Raw genomic sequence first — 14,463 nt, 5'->3', positions numbered from 1 at the left:
GTTGGCGTTTGTATAGTTTAAATATTTTTTATAGCTATGATCTAATGAAAGGATAGGAAGGGCCCAATTTTAGAGTGATTTAGGAACAAAATGTGGTTAGTTTATGAAACTTCTCGTGAGGCTATTGCAAAAACAGACCATCATTATCTCATCCAGAGGATTTTAAAAATGCAAAATTTTAACAAGAAGACCATCTTTATATATTGCTGGTTATAGTTGTGTTTATATTGCCATTTGATGAATAATAAAACTGGCATCAAAATGCCTTTTCAAGGGACGAAGATTAGAAATTAGGACTTGTACGTTTTGATCTTTATTATGATACTAGGATAAACTATTTTCTAATATTGAGAAATTTCTCTTGGTGGATGACTATACTTATATGTTTATAGTTTATATATAACATTTAAATATAGCAAAATCTGTCACTAAGCAAGACAAGACAATTATACAATCTGCTCTCATTTCAAAGATAGCACAGGATAACTTGTCTTTGCGCTTTGGAGACTGATCTCTGTTTAAACTTTTTATTATTTCTTCCTAAAATTTTAACTTGAGTTGTAAAAACCATCTTTCCAATTAGGTTATATTAAAACTGGATCTTGGCCTAATGAGTTAGTTAAGCAAATTTTTTTTCCCCTTTTGGTCAAGTTTCATATTTATAGGTGTATGTGTGTTCCACCCAATAGAAAACTAAAATGCACTGTGGATAGAGTGAGGCTCCCCAATGCTCAGGATTTCTGTTACGATGTATTTCACCCGGTGCTGGTATTCTGCTGCACTTTTCCCAGAGCTGTGAAACCTTGATCAGTCGTTCATTTTGACATTGTGCTCTACTTACCATGCAATTTAACTGAGGCTAAACTGGATTTTTCTGAAATGGCATTTGAATAGTACATTTTATCACTTTTAATGTGGAATTTAATGTGGGAAAAAAACACAAAAGGTCTTTGTTTCTCTAGTAGGAAGAGAAAAGTGATTATCACCTGATGAGATTTTGTCTTATGAGAAATTTACCATACTTTCTTCCTGCAGATCAGATTTCTCTTGACTAAAGGATTAAGTTCTAAATGTTAATCTATATTTTTTAAATGTTAATAACTATTTCTGGTATGTCCTAGCCTGAGGTACAAAAAAATATTTTTTACATGAATTCTTATTTATGTTATTTTGTTAACCTAGACAAAAACATATTTCTCACATGGGGAAAACACTCTGTCAACTGGGGTTTTATATTGTTTCATTTTTAAGAACTTTAGCATACAAAATTTTCTTACCAAATGCACAGTGTATTATTTGAGAATTTTAATGTTGTGTTCCTTTATAAATGTGTTTTTTGTTTCCATTTAGATCTTGAGTACCTGATGCATGCAAAACAGCAGCTAGTAACCACGGCTAAGCGTTGGGATTCTTCTTCTAAAACTATTATAGATTTTGAACCTAATGAAACTACTGATTTGGAGAAGAGCCTTCTTATCAGATACCAAATTCCTCTCTCTGCTGACCAGCTGTTTACCCAGTCCGTTTTAGACAAATCATTGACCAAGACCAACTATCAGTCACGGTTGCATGACCTCCTTTATATTGAGGAGATAGCCCAGTATAAGGAAGTCAGCAAGTAAGTTACTTTAGAAACACTTTGCTTTTCTTTCTTTCTTTTTTAAAATCTCCCCTTTGGATAGTATTTTTCATGTTTAAAATACGGAGGGGTGCCTAAGCGCAGCCAGGTGGTGAAACGGTTGTTATTCAGTAGCTGTTATCCAGGATTGGTATATGAGCTTAAGGGAAGAGCTGTGCTCACCTTGGCATCCCTAGTGTACAGTGCCTTGCTGCCGCGTGCTGGGAGTATAAACGCATGGTCCCTGCTCTTCAGGAGGTCTCTGTCAGTGGGAGGGCAAACACTCAATGATTATTTGTCGAATAAATGTTCAAAAACTGAAGGAGACCACATATTTTGAAAAATAATCATGAAAGTAGTATTGAGGGAATTCATACTGGTTTCTTACATTTTAATTATAAGGATTGGACTATACAGGAACACTTCAGAGATAGTGTGGGCTTGGTTCCAGACCACCACGATAAAGCAAATATTGCAGTAAAGCAAGTCACATGAATTTGTTGATTTCCCAGTACATATAAGACTTAGGTTTACACTATTCTGTAGGCCATTAAGTGAAATATCAGGATGTCTAAAAAAAAAGGTACATACCTTAATTAAAAAATACTTTATTGCTAAAAAATGCCCACCATCGTCTGGCCTTCAGCAAGTCATAATCTTTTTGCCGGCGGAGGGTCTTGCGTCAGTGTTGCTGGCTGCTGACTGATCAGGGTGGTTCGTGGTTGCTGCAGGTTGAGGTGGCTGTGTCTTATTTTAATTTCTTAAAATTGCTGCATCGACTGACTCTTCACGAACAGTTTCTCTGTAGCAGCAACACTGTTTGATGGCATTTTACCCACAGTTAGAACTTCTTCCAAACTGGAGTCAATCCTCTCAAACCCTGCCACTGCTCTATCATCTACGTTTATGTCATATTCTAAATCCTCTGTTGTCATCTCAACAGTCTTCACAGCCTCTTCACCAGGAGTAGATTCCATCTCAAGAAACCACTCTCTTTGCTCATCCATAAGAAGGAACTCCTCATCTGTTAGCTTTTTATCACGAGATTGCAGTAATTCAGTCCCATCTTCGGGCTCCACTTCTAATTCTAGTTCTCTTGCTGTTTCTACCACATCTGCAGTTTCTTCCTCCACTGAAGTCTTGAACCCCTCAAAGTCATCCATGAGGGTTGGAATCAGCTTCTTTTATTAAACTATGGTTAATGTTGATATTCTGACCTCTTCCCATGAATTACAAATGTTTTTAATGGCGTCTAGAATGGCAGATCCTTTCTAGAAGGTGTTCAATTGACTTTGCCCAGATCCATCAGAGGAATCACTGTCTATAGCAGCCATAGCCTTATGAAATATATTTCTTAAATAATAAGACTTGTTAGTCGAAATTACTCCTTGATCCATGGGCTTTAGAATGGATGTTGTGTTATCAGGCATGAAAACAACATTAATCTTGTTGTTCCTCTCCATCAGAGCTCTTGGGTAACCAGGTGCATTGATAGGAGTCGTATTTTGAAAGGAATCTTTTTTCTGAGCAGTAGGTCTCAACAGGGGACTTAAAGTATTCAGTTAACCATGCTGTAAACAGCTGTGCTGTCATCCAGGCTTTGTTGTTCCATTTATAGGGCACAGGTGGAGTAGATTTAACATATTTCTTAAGGGCCCTAGGCTTTTTGGAATCGTAAGTGAACATTGGCTTCAACTTAAAGTCACCCGCTGCATTAGCCCATAATGAGAGTCAGCCTGCCCTTTGAAGCTCTGAAGCCAGGCAGTGACTTCCCCTCTCTAAAGTCCTAGGTAGAGTCTTCTTCCAACAGAAGGCTGTTTCATCTATACTGAGAATCTGCCGTTTGGTGTAGCCACCTTCACTAAGTATCTTAGCTAGATCTTCTGGATAACTTGTTACAGCTTTTTGCATCAGCATTTGCTGCTTCACCTTGCACTTCTACTTACATTATGGAGATGGCTTCTTTTTTCAACCTCGTGAACCACCTCTGCTAGCTTCAAGCTTTTCTTCTGCAGCTTCTTCACCTCTCTCAACCTTCATAGAATTAAAGAGAGTTGGGGCTTGTTCTGGATTAGGGTTTGGTTTAAGGGACTGTTGTGGCTGGTTTGATCTATCCAAACCACTAAAACTTTCTCCATATCAGCAGTACAGCTGTTTTTCTTTCTTACTATTTGTGTGTTCATTGAAATACAACTTCTAATTTCCTTCAAGAACTTTTCCTTCACAGTCACAACTTGGCTATAACTGGTACACGAGGCCTAGCTTTTGGCCTGCCTCAGCTTTTGACATGCCTTCCTCACTAAGCTTGATCATTTCTGGCTTTTGATATAAAGTGAGAGACATGTGACTCTTTCTTTCACTTGAACACTTAGAGGTCATTATAGGGTTATTAACTGGCCTAATTTCATTACTCTTGTGTCTCAGGGAATAGGGGGTCTGAGGCGAGGGAGAGAGATGGGGGAGCGGCCAGTTGGTGGAGCAATCAGAACACACACAGTTGTTTTCTGTCCTGCACGGTTGCGTTTTGTGGCATCGCAAAACAGTTAAAATGGTAACATAAAAGATCACCATAACACATATAATAATAATGGAAAAGTTTGAAATATTGTGAGAACTACCAGAATGTGACACAGAGACATGAAGTGGACAAATGTTGTTGGACAAATGGCACCTATAGCCTTGCTTGACTTAGGGTCGCCATAACCCTTCAATTCGTCAAAAACGCAGTATCTGCAAAGGACAGTGAAGTGCAGTAAAACAAGGTAGACCTGTACTTTACGTGGTCACCTTAGAATTTCTCTTTTTGAAAATGGATTGAATGAAACCTCTCAAGATTAGAAAAGACGTATTTCGGCTTGAGGCTGAATTTGATAATCAGGTTTATCTTTTTATTTTTTAAAGAAAGATGATTTTCTTCAAAGCAGTCCAGATATTAAGAGTTCTTTTTATGTTAAGTTTTAGTATGAGATGTGTGGAGATGGTAAGAATAATACTGCATTTCATTTAAGTTTTAGAATATGCTTCTGAGTTCTTTCAAGATTTATTTTCAACTTCTCTTGTCCTCAGCTACATGGTGTTGTGCATTCAATAATGATTCCACCTTGCAGTGAAATCGATTTCATTCTAAGATATACATTTTCAAAAGAAATTGGCTCTTGCTGAAGCTCTCATGTGCATGTGCATCAGAGTGTGTCGTGGCCTGCAGGACTGGGGCATGGTGGCTGCCCAGCACTAAAGCTGGCAGGACAAGCCCGATACGCGGACGCTCCTTTCATCATTGCAGTGGCTGAGGCCTCTGTTGATTCAACCTTGGTTCTGTGGCTCTGCCTCAACAGACCCAGCTGTTTTTTGGCTTATTACCATGGTGGACTTTTGTTGTCATTCATTTAGTCAGAAATTGCATGAAGGGAAACTCACTATATATAGCTTTGAAGTGTTTTGAAAGTTACACTCAAGAGGTGTAACTATTTCTAACATAGTCGGAGCCATATTTCTTTTAGCTGGAGGTATGGTTTTAAATCGGCCGGAAGCTTCCATGGGCTACTATTCTGCCATTTCCAAAAATGTTAGGGATCCTGTAAGTTTTCAGGTTGATTTTGAAATGTGGCGTGGAACCACGGAAGGATGGTTTTCCTTCTTTCTAAGACGCATCTTTGTTAATTATAGGATATATTTTGTATTTTAGGTATTTCTGAGTTACTAAATCTCAAAAATGCATATTATTTTAATACTTAAGAACTCTTACTAATGTCTTTTTAGTTTCAGCCTGTTAATCTTTTAGAAAAATTAAATATTAGTAGCTGTAACTTTGAGAAGGTCTCTAATGTCTGCATCTTGAACATATGGTGACTCTTCTGTAGGAAAAGCTGTATTTCTTAGTTCTAGTGTCTCTGCCTCAAGAGTTTTGTTGCAAGGCACAACTCAATGTCATAAAAGAATTCTCTTATTGCTTTAAAACTGTGAGATTAATTTTTCATGCCTGCTAAATTGTGATCACGTGTTTTGGGATGGTAGATTCTAAAATAGATGTAACAGTAAAACTTTAATATATTACCCAAGTTAGTTGAGAAAACATTATAGGATTACAAGAATTTGTTAGGGAATAATATGAAGTAGGTGAAATGGGAATATGGTGCCTGGAAAAAAAATCAGATTATTACAAGCATGTAAAATTAATTCAATGAACAGAATTTATTGAGTATTCAAAGTGTTAGGTTCTAGGCTGGTCATTGCTGATTCTGAGGTAAACAAGTTACGTTTCGTTTCCCCAGAGCTTGAATGACATATCAAAGTCAGCTTTCTGGACCAGGTGGCATTTAAGCTGAATTTTGAAAAACAGGTAGAATTGTCAGGTGAAGAAACAGGACAAAGGTATTTAGTTTGAAGAAACAGGATAGGAGAATAAGAGCATAGAGTTGTGGGGGAAGCTGCAAGTCGGTCATCGTAATTTTAATGGAAGGGAGGTGTGTGGTGGGGTGGTGAGATAGAAAGCTGTTTACACTTCACCCTCGGAGCCGCCTACCATCAGACTCGCATTTTACAGAGACCCTCTAGTGGTGGCTTGGAGAATAGATCTGAAGCAAGACATGGTAGGAGCTTGTTACAGTAATTCAAGTTAGAAATGTTGAGATGCAGATAATTTAGGAAGAAGAGGAACTAACAGGGCTTGGTGATTGTATGATGGGGAATGAAGGTTGGTGAGAGAGACAAGGTCAGGGATAACTTGGTTTCTGTCTGGGACAACTAGGTGGATAGTGCCATTACCTAAGCTGTCTAATACACGGGAGGATTGGTTTGGGGTGGTACGTGGGGAAGTCACATGGTGATTCTCTTTTGCTTGTACTGAATTTGCAGAGCATGTAATCCAATGTGCGTATTTGGCAGTTAGGTTTACAGCCCAGAGCTGAGAGATCTAGGAGAGAGCGTCCTCGTCTTGTGAGAGCCGGCAGGGTAAGGAGAGAGCAGGGTGGATGCTTAGAAGGGGGGTGGTGCTTGGATGGAAGATGGAGGAACAGCCAGAAAAGTAGGAGGAGAACTAGGAGAGGATGACTGTACAGAAGCCAGTGGAAGAGGGAGTTTAAAGGAAACGGAAAGTGGTCGCAAAGTAATAATAACTTTACAAAAGATCAGAAAGCTGGACATCAAGTTTAGCAACAGAGAGGTCACTTGTGAATTGAGAGTGGACTGCAAGGAATCTCTTTGCTCTGAGAAGGTTGTTAATGACCACACATCAGTTATATGGATGATAAAAACAAAGTAGAAATTTAACTTCATTTGAAAAAACGTGAAAAACCTAAGGGTTCCTGTTCTTCTGTAAAGCATATATTTTATTTTTTTAAAAAAAGGAAGGTGAACATAGACTATATGTAAACTGGGGAGGGTGGTATACTTTTGTTTCATTTTATGACTTATTTTTATATGAATCCTTAGTGCACATTCCAGTCTTGAAAGAATCAAACATAAGTAGATAACATACAATCTGTGTTTCTTTAAATTATATTGTACTTTTCTAGTTTGGATCTAGTGAAATATGGATAGAGAATGAGAGAAATATAACATGATTTTTTAAAATTCCATATATATATATATATATATATGATACACAGAGCAAGTACTCCTGGAATTCATTTGATCCTCATAGAAAGCCACGTTATTATATATTAAATTTATATTTATAATAAAGTATATTTTTACATATCTTTTTGGAGCCTTAAGTATTCTAAGTGTTTTTTAACTATTTATTTATTTTGGGCTGCGTTGGGTCTTTGTTGCTGTGCGTGGGCTTTCTCTAGTTGCGGTGAGCAGAGGCCACTCCTCGTTGCGGTGCGTGGGCTTCTCACTGCAGTGGCTTCTCATGTTGCAGAGCACGGGCTCTAGGCACACGGGCTTCAGTAGTTGTGGCGCACGGGCTTAGTTGCTCCATGGCATGTGGGATCTTCCTGGACTAGGGCTGGAACCCATGTCCCCTGCATTGGCAGGCGGATTCTTAACCACTGTGCCACCAGGGAAGCCCTTAAGTGTACTTTAAAATAACTAATGGAGCTTATAAACGCTGTGACTTGTTACGTGCATAAACAGCTGTTCAGATGTATTATTTTCCTTAAGTGTTTTCTTATTTCTGTTAAAATATTTATCTAGTTTTACAGTTTTCTAACTTTAAAGTATATAAATGGAAACTCAAAATTTGAATATAATGTTTTAATTAGAATTGGTTTCCTAATATTGTAAGCAGTACAAATGTTTGTGTTACAGAAGTGCATAATGTTTTAGAAAAGGTTTTTTTTTCTTTTTCCTTAAGAATTTATAAGACATTCTTGACATCACGTCAAGAAAATTCAGAAAATTTCAGAAAATCACAAGAAAATACAGTAGTACCATTAAAAAGTAGCCTTTTCCACAAATGGGTATATAGATTATAAAAGTTTTTTCATTCAAATTTTTTAAACCTTATTAAGAAAAAGGAGACAGGGCTTCCCTGGTGGCGCAGTGGTTGAGAATCCGCCTGCCGATGCAGGGGACACGGATTCGTGCCTCGGTCCAGGAAGATCCCACGTGCCGCGGAGCGGCTGGGCCCGTGAGCCATGGCCACTGAGCCTGCGCGTCTGGAGCCTGTGCTCCGCAACGGGAGAGGCCACAACAGTGAGAGGCCCGCGTACTGCAAAAAAAAAAAAAGGAAAAGAAAAAGGAGACAGTCTTCCCATTGTTACCACTGTGTCTTCTCTCTCACAGCGCCATTTCAGAGTGGCAAAGGAGAAGAGCTATTAACTAAGTTAAATCTTTCTTTCACTTCATCTTTCTTGACTGTGTGAATTAATCTTGATTCTCTGTGCTTCTTGCACACACATGTTCTCTTTCATGCTCACGTGTGCTCATGGAAGTGGGAGTGAGTGCACCAGCCATTGTCTAATAAGATAGCCTTTAACTTTTCTTTCCATAATTTGGGCATGAGACCTGCCTTGATGTAGCCATGAATAAAAATGTATTCTGGATGTTATTCGCCAGCGGTATTGGAAGAGAAATTTTATGGTTAGAATCTTGGTAAGATCTACTTGGAAAGCAGCAGTTTAATAAAAGTCTGTTGTAGCTTCAGTACAGTACATTTCCTTCTGGCTTTAGGTGATTTTAAAGTCTTGATTGTCCTAATGGTATATTCAAACAGACTTTCATATTAACTAACACATGATATTTCATTTTATTAAAAAATCGTACCTAGTTGCATTTTAAATGCTCAAACTTAAAAATATGTGTATTCTTCAACACAACTAAGCATGCATTTTTATAAACTTGGAGAGTTTATTCACTTAAAGTTTTGTTGTTTCCAGCTTGGATTAAAGACAGTATATAATTTGTAGCTCAGTGGAGTGGAATTGATAATGAACCTTTAATTTTTCTATGTTTATATTTGATTTGTTTTACTCTCTTATTTAGTTTTAATGTTTTTGATGTAAAATATTCAAACTCATTTTCTACTTCTGACTTAGGTTCAACCTTAAAGTGCAATTGCAGATTCTAGCAAGCTTCATGCTCACTGGAGTTTCTGGAGGTGCAAAGTATGCTCAGAATGGACAGCTTTTTGGCCGTTTCAAGCTTACGGAAACACTTTCTGAAGATACTTTGGCTGGACGGCTGGTGATGACCAAAGTCAATGCTGTTTATTTATTACCAGTCCCTAAAGAGAAGTTAGTACAGACCCAGGGAACCAAAGAGAAGGTTTATGAAGCTACTATTGAAGAAAAAACAAAAGAATATATATTTTTAAGGATATCCAGGGAATGCTGTGAAGAACTTAATCTTCGGCCTGATTATGACACACAGGTATGTTTTGAAGTGTGGCAGTTTCACTGTGGTTGTCTGTAGTTTCCCTGTCAGCAGATCCTCTTCTTCTGGTTTGTTTTCCCTCCCTCTGCCACAGCTAGAAGTGCAGTTGACTTTGAAGTATTGATTCTGGTGGGTGGAGAATTGGACCTTTGATAACTTTTAGAGAAAATCGATTCTCTTTAAGTAAAATCTAAAACATTCCAGTTTTATACGAGGTCAAGCTTTCTGATTTCTGTTTTAAATCAGCAACAGAAGAACAGATTAAAATAAACTAAGCTAGATCCTGTGGCAGTTCTTATCTGAAGTTGTATCTGCTCCTGTTCTTTTTTTTTTTTTTTTTTTTTTTGGGGTACGCGGGCCTCTCACTGTTGCGGCCTCTCCCGTTGCGGAGCACAGGCTCAGCGGCCATGGCTCACGGGCCCAGCCGCTCCGCGGCATGTGGGATCTTCCTGGACCGGGGCAGGAACCCGTGTCCCCTGCATCGGCAGGCGGACTCCCAACCACTGCGCCACCAGGGAAGCCCTGCTCTTGTTCTTTTTGTCTTTATTGATTTTTAGGTGAACTGTGTTCAGTCTGCCATATTTAACTGGAAAGCTACTCTTTTTTTCTTTTTAAATATAGCATTTGGTGAATATTATCCATTCATAGTAAATCAATACGGTGTCATAGGCCTGGTTTTAACCCTTGAGAGATGATATTTCACAGATGTTCTACTAATTTTATCAAATATATTCTTCTTAGGAATGGTGGAATCAGATAATCTTTATTTAAAGATTAAGTAATTTACAAGTGCCTCAGTTTCTTTAGATGAAAAATGAGGTTAATAATAGTATACACGTCATTGGTGCTATTAAATGGGATAATCTATGTAAAGTGCATGTTACAGTGCCTGGCACTGAATAAACAAAGCAAATATTAGGCATAGTATTATTACACTATCTCCACAGAGCATTCTAGGAAGCTGAAAAGCACTGATGTTTGCTTTAATGCTTTTAAAAAACATTTTTTGGTTTTGTCTTTCAGGTTGAACTTCAGTTTCAATTAAATCGATTACCCCTCTGTGAAATGCATTATGCGCTAGACAGGATCAAGGACAATGGGGTTTTGTTTCCAGACATCACTATGACTCCAACCATACCTTGGAGTCCCAACAGGTACAAAAAAGAGATATCTCATTCCAGAAGTTACATAAATTTTAAATTGAATATCTGTATCAAATAACTCATATGTTTATAAGAAGGTTTCCATATATTCTTCAAGAGAGATGTTATTAGTTGAGAAAAGAGAGTACAAGAACTCTTAGAATGAAGCATTTGAAGTTCATCATCGATTTTCTTCACTTTTCCTCAGAGTCTAAATGAATTCTATTGCTTTTCTCAACTGCCTTAATTTAATAGAATGCCAAGCAATTTAGGAATATTCCTGAGTAGAAGCTGAATAGGGAAACTAGGGCCTTTCTAAAGTGGTTCAAATAGTTAATTTAAAATAATTTTTGAATAGGGAAGACATTTTTGTAATTTAGGAAAATGGAGGAAGTATCATGGAAGATGCTGTAAAGTTAATTGTTAATGTAAATATTTTTCTGCTTAAGTCTCTTTACACATCTTTACATGTAGTTAAATATGATACCTCTGTTTTGTTTCCAGACTAACTGTAGTGACAGCTCTATGACTGCATCTTTTTTATTCTTTTACTGGATTTTATCCTCTTGGCTCCTGCCCATGCCCAGCTCACTCCACCTTTTTTTTTTTTTAAATCTCAGTGGCTCCACAAACTAGTTTATTTTTTAATCTCTTGTGTCAATCTAGTCATGGTAGCGTGGCCCTGCTCCATCTCTGACGGAGGCTCTGGTATCTTTACTGAGTGGTTTCCAAGGTCACCCTGGGTGCTGACATGAGCTGGCAGAAGGGGAAGCGGGAGCACGGAGGGCCATGTGGGAAATTTTTATGGGCCAGCCCTAGTAGTGACTTATATCATTTCCCCTCACACTTCATTTCTTCTGGTCCTAAAAACAGAACAAAGAAAAATATGCCTTATAATACAAAATCCAAGTCATTTCTCCCTTGTTTTTACTTTCCTCATTCTTGTTTTTACTGCCGAAGTTCTTGAGCAAGGGTGGCCACCCTACCTGCAGTGTATTCTCTCTCCTCGCCCCTGTGATCTTGCTCTCTGCTGCTCTCACCCTCCTGAAAGTGGTGAGTGGCATCTCATAGTGTTAGCTCTTATGTGATTCAGCTTCTCTGCATCCTTCCCTTTCCATCCCTACAGCCAGTGCGTAATTTAGAGCTGGACTATTTCAGTAACCTTCTAGTCGGTCGTCAGTCCTGCTGTCTGTGTCTCTATTCTGTGGTCCAACCCACATACTTCTTCCAGAGTTACTTTGCTAAAATAATCATTTCATTTCACAGCTTATAAACCTCTGAAGGGCTTCTGCTTGATATGCAGATAAAGTCTGAACGTCCTAATACAGAACTCATATTATGTGGTCTCATTGACAGTGCTTCTCAACAGTATCTTTTCAGGTTTCTTTTTACTTTTTTCTTCTTACTCTCCCTTTCTTCCTTTAAATCGTCATGTTCTAGCCATATAGAATTACCTTGATGTTTGTTTAATTTGCCCTGAACTTATTTGCCTCCTTATCTTTTAAAAAATTCTTTAAAATTAAAAAAAAACCGTGGTAAAATCTACATAACGTAAAATTTACCATGTTAACCATTTTCAAAGTGTGCAGTTCAGGAGTGCTGAGTGTACTCACATTGTTGTGTAGTTCATCTCCGGAACCTTTTCATGTTGCAAAACGGAAACTTTATACTCATTAAATGCTGCATTTCCCCCTCCCCCAGCCCTGTGTTCTATCTGTGTTTTTTTCTCCCTGAAATAATGTTTGCCCAATATTGATCTATTGGAGGATCTACCTGTCCTTTAAAATTTAGTCCCGCTCAAGGGCTCTCTCCTTCTAGTAAATGAATCTGCTCTTCCTTTTCATTATTACAACAAATATTTATTGATGCCTAGTATGTGCTAGGTTCAGTCAGTTTTGTACTTTCAAGCATAATTTCTCTAAAATTGATTTTTCTCAGTTGTGTACATTTCTGCTGTTCTCATTAGACTCTGAGCTTTTTAGAAGAGACCACATCTTATTTGTCTTTGAATCTCCAACACAACCTTGCACATTACTAACATATGACACATTTAAGTTAATAAGAATAATCATGTTTAAAGAAGAAAATTAGGGTTTCAAATGTGAGGCTATACCAGTAAACTTATAGGCATTGACTTGATATGTTCACTTCTGAAAAATATATTGTGTATAGCAGTATATTCAAATACCACTGATTGCAAGTGTTAACTGCAAAAGTAAGGAAATGTCAAGTAGCAGAAAACTTCCAAGCAGGAAGAGATTTCATACCACTATAATTTAAATAGTAATTAAAATGTATCTAGGTCTAGGAACGCTGAGAAGCTATTAGCCATTTAAAATCTTTTCTGGAATAAGGTGGAATATAGAAAGATAAATGAAATTGAGAAATTATTCTTGAGCATGTAGTCTATAAATTAATCACAACAATGCGTCAGACCAGGGGAAAAAAAAGAACTTATGGTTCAGGGAATAAAATAACTCTTATTTTATTCAGAGTAAACTTGAAGAGACTTTACATTGTTTTAATTGTGAAATTCAGAGATGACTTTTACCAGCATGTTTATTGTAAATCTTCTTCCCTTTATTAAGCAGGTAGTATAATAAATAGAGACAATTTGTTTTACTTATTGGCTTTCTGTAAATGTTCATCATTCATGACCAGAAACTATAGCGATGACTCACATTGGTAAAGTTTCTGATCTACTCTGAAGCGTTTATTTGCACTGAAACAATTGACAAGTAGAATGGTCTATATAAATAAAATGAAGAGATATCGACATACTTTAGAATTATACCTGTAAATCTGTCACTAATCTCTTAGATTTATACTTATGTATATAACCTAATATCGATCTCATTCATAAGTTCATTAAAGTCCCCAAATTTGAGAGATTAGAGGGTATTCTAAAAACATTTTTTGATTTTCAAAAGTGTGTGCTGGTCAAGTAATATCTTCTTTTTCTGAGATCCTCAGAAAATATTATAGTAATAGAAGTCAAAGTTAATTTTGCACTTATTGCTCAGTTATTTTTCCTAATAGCTTACATGCATGATCTTATTTGATCCTTTAAAATATCTATCTGATGCAAGTATCATTACCTCCATGTACAGATAAAGGAACCATTGGGGCCAGGTATCGTAGAATCATAGTGGTCAGGTACAGATGCAAGCGACAGTTTGTTGGATTGACTGTGGCTTAAACAAATAGAAGTAGAGGCCCAGAGCCGGGTGGTCGAGGGCTGGTACGGGGGCTCAGCAGTACCTTTGCAGACCTAGTCTCCCTTTTCTCTCTACTTAGAGAGCATATTAGTTTTCTTCGTGATGCCTGTTGTTGCCTCATGATTATAAGATGGCTTCTGCAGTTTTATTTATCATGAGCTTTTTCCAGCAAGGTGAAGGAGGAAGGCAAAGGAGCAGGAAGGCTTTCTTCTAGAGAGGCTTTGTTTTGTTTTATTGGGTATAGAAGCCCTTCTGAGGGACTTCTTTTACGTCTCGTTGACCAGAGTTGGGTCTCCAGCCACAGAGGCTGGAAAGGTAGTATTATAGCTGTCTGGGCTCAGTAGTAGAAGGAGGAAGAGACGGGCACCGCAGGTGGTTTGGGGGTAACCATTCCACAGCGTCTGCCACGTGTAGTAGCTCTGGACTTAGTACTTGCCTAAAGGAGTTTCCTTATTTATCGGAGATGGAGCATTGCTAGGTACTGGCAGAATTATGAGTAAAGAAACTGGTTAATGCTGAGGGATTCTTTGGAGTTTTCGTGAATGGCTTCCAGGAAATCTAGTGCCACTGGTCAGAGTCCTTTTGTGTTTTACTTAAAAAAAGTTAAATTTCAGAAAAATAAATAGTAACATGTTTATATGCTTAAAATTGTTTTTAAAATTTGTTT

The 14,463-nt window shown here is 37.7% G+C and overlaps 1 protein-coding gene across 8 annotated transcripts in view; it reads left to right on the top strand.

The window, feature by feature from the left end:
• The window catches only part of HELZ (helicase with zinc finger), a 156,792-nt gene that overhangs the window by 54,975 nt on the left and 87,354 nt on the right, over window positions 1-14,463 (top strand). For all 8 annotated transcript variants that reach the window (XM_019938638.3, XM_019938631.3, XM_033846480.2 and 5 more), the window contains 3 exons: window positions 1,351-1,618; window positions 9,100-9,433; window positions 10,460-10,590. In XM_019938638.3, coding sequence (XP_019794197.2) covers window positions 1,351-1,618; window positions 9,100-9,433; window positions 10,460-10,590 — 733 coding nt within the window. The remainder of the gene's footprint in view (window positions 1-1,350; window positions 1,619-9,099; window positions 9,434-10,459; window positions 10,591-14,463) is intronic.

The sequence above is a fragment of the Tursiops truncatus genome, chromosome 20, assembly GCF_011762595.2.
Source record: "Tursiops truncatus isolate mTurTru1 chromosome 20, mTurTru1.mat.Y, whole genome shotgun sequence".
In the NCBI taxonomy this organism is placed as follows: Eukaryota; Metazoa; Chordata; class Mammalia; order Artiodactyla; family Delphinidae; genus Tursiops; species Tursiops truncatus.
The sequence above is the reverse complement of the archived record's forward strand: the minus strand, read 5'-3'. Positions and strand labels throughout refer to the sequence as shown.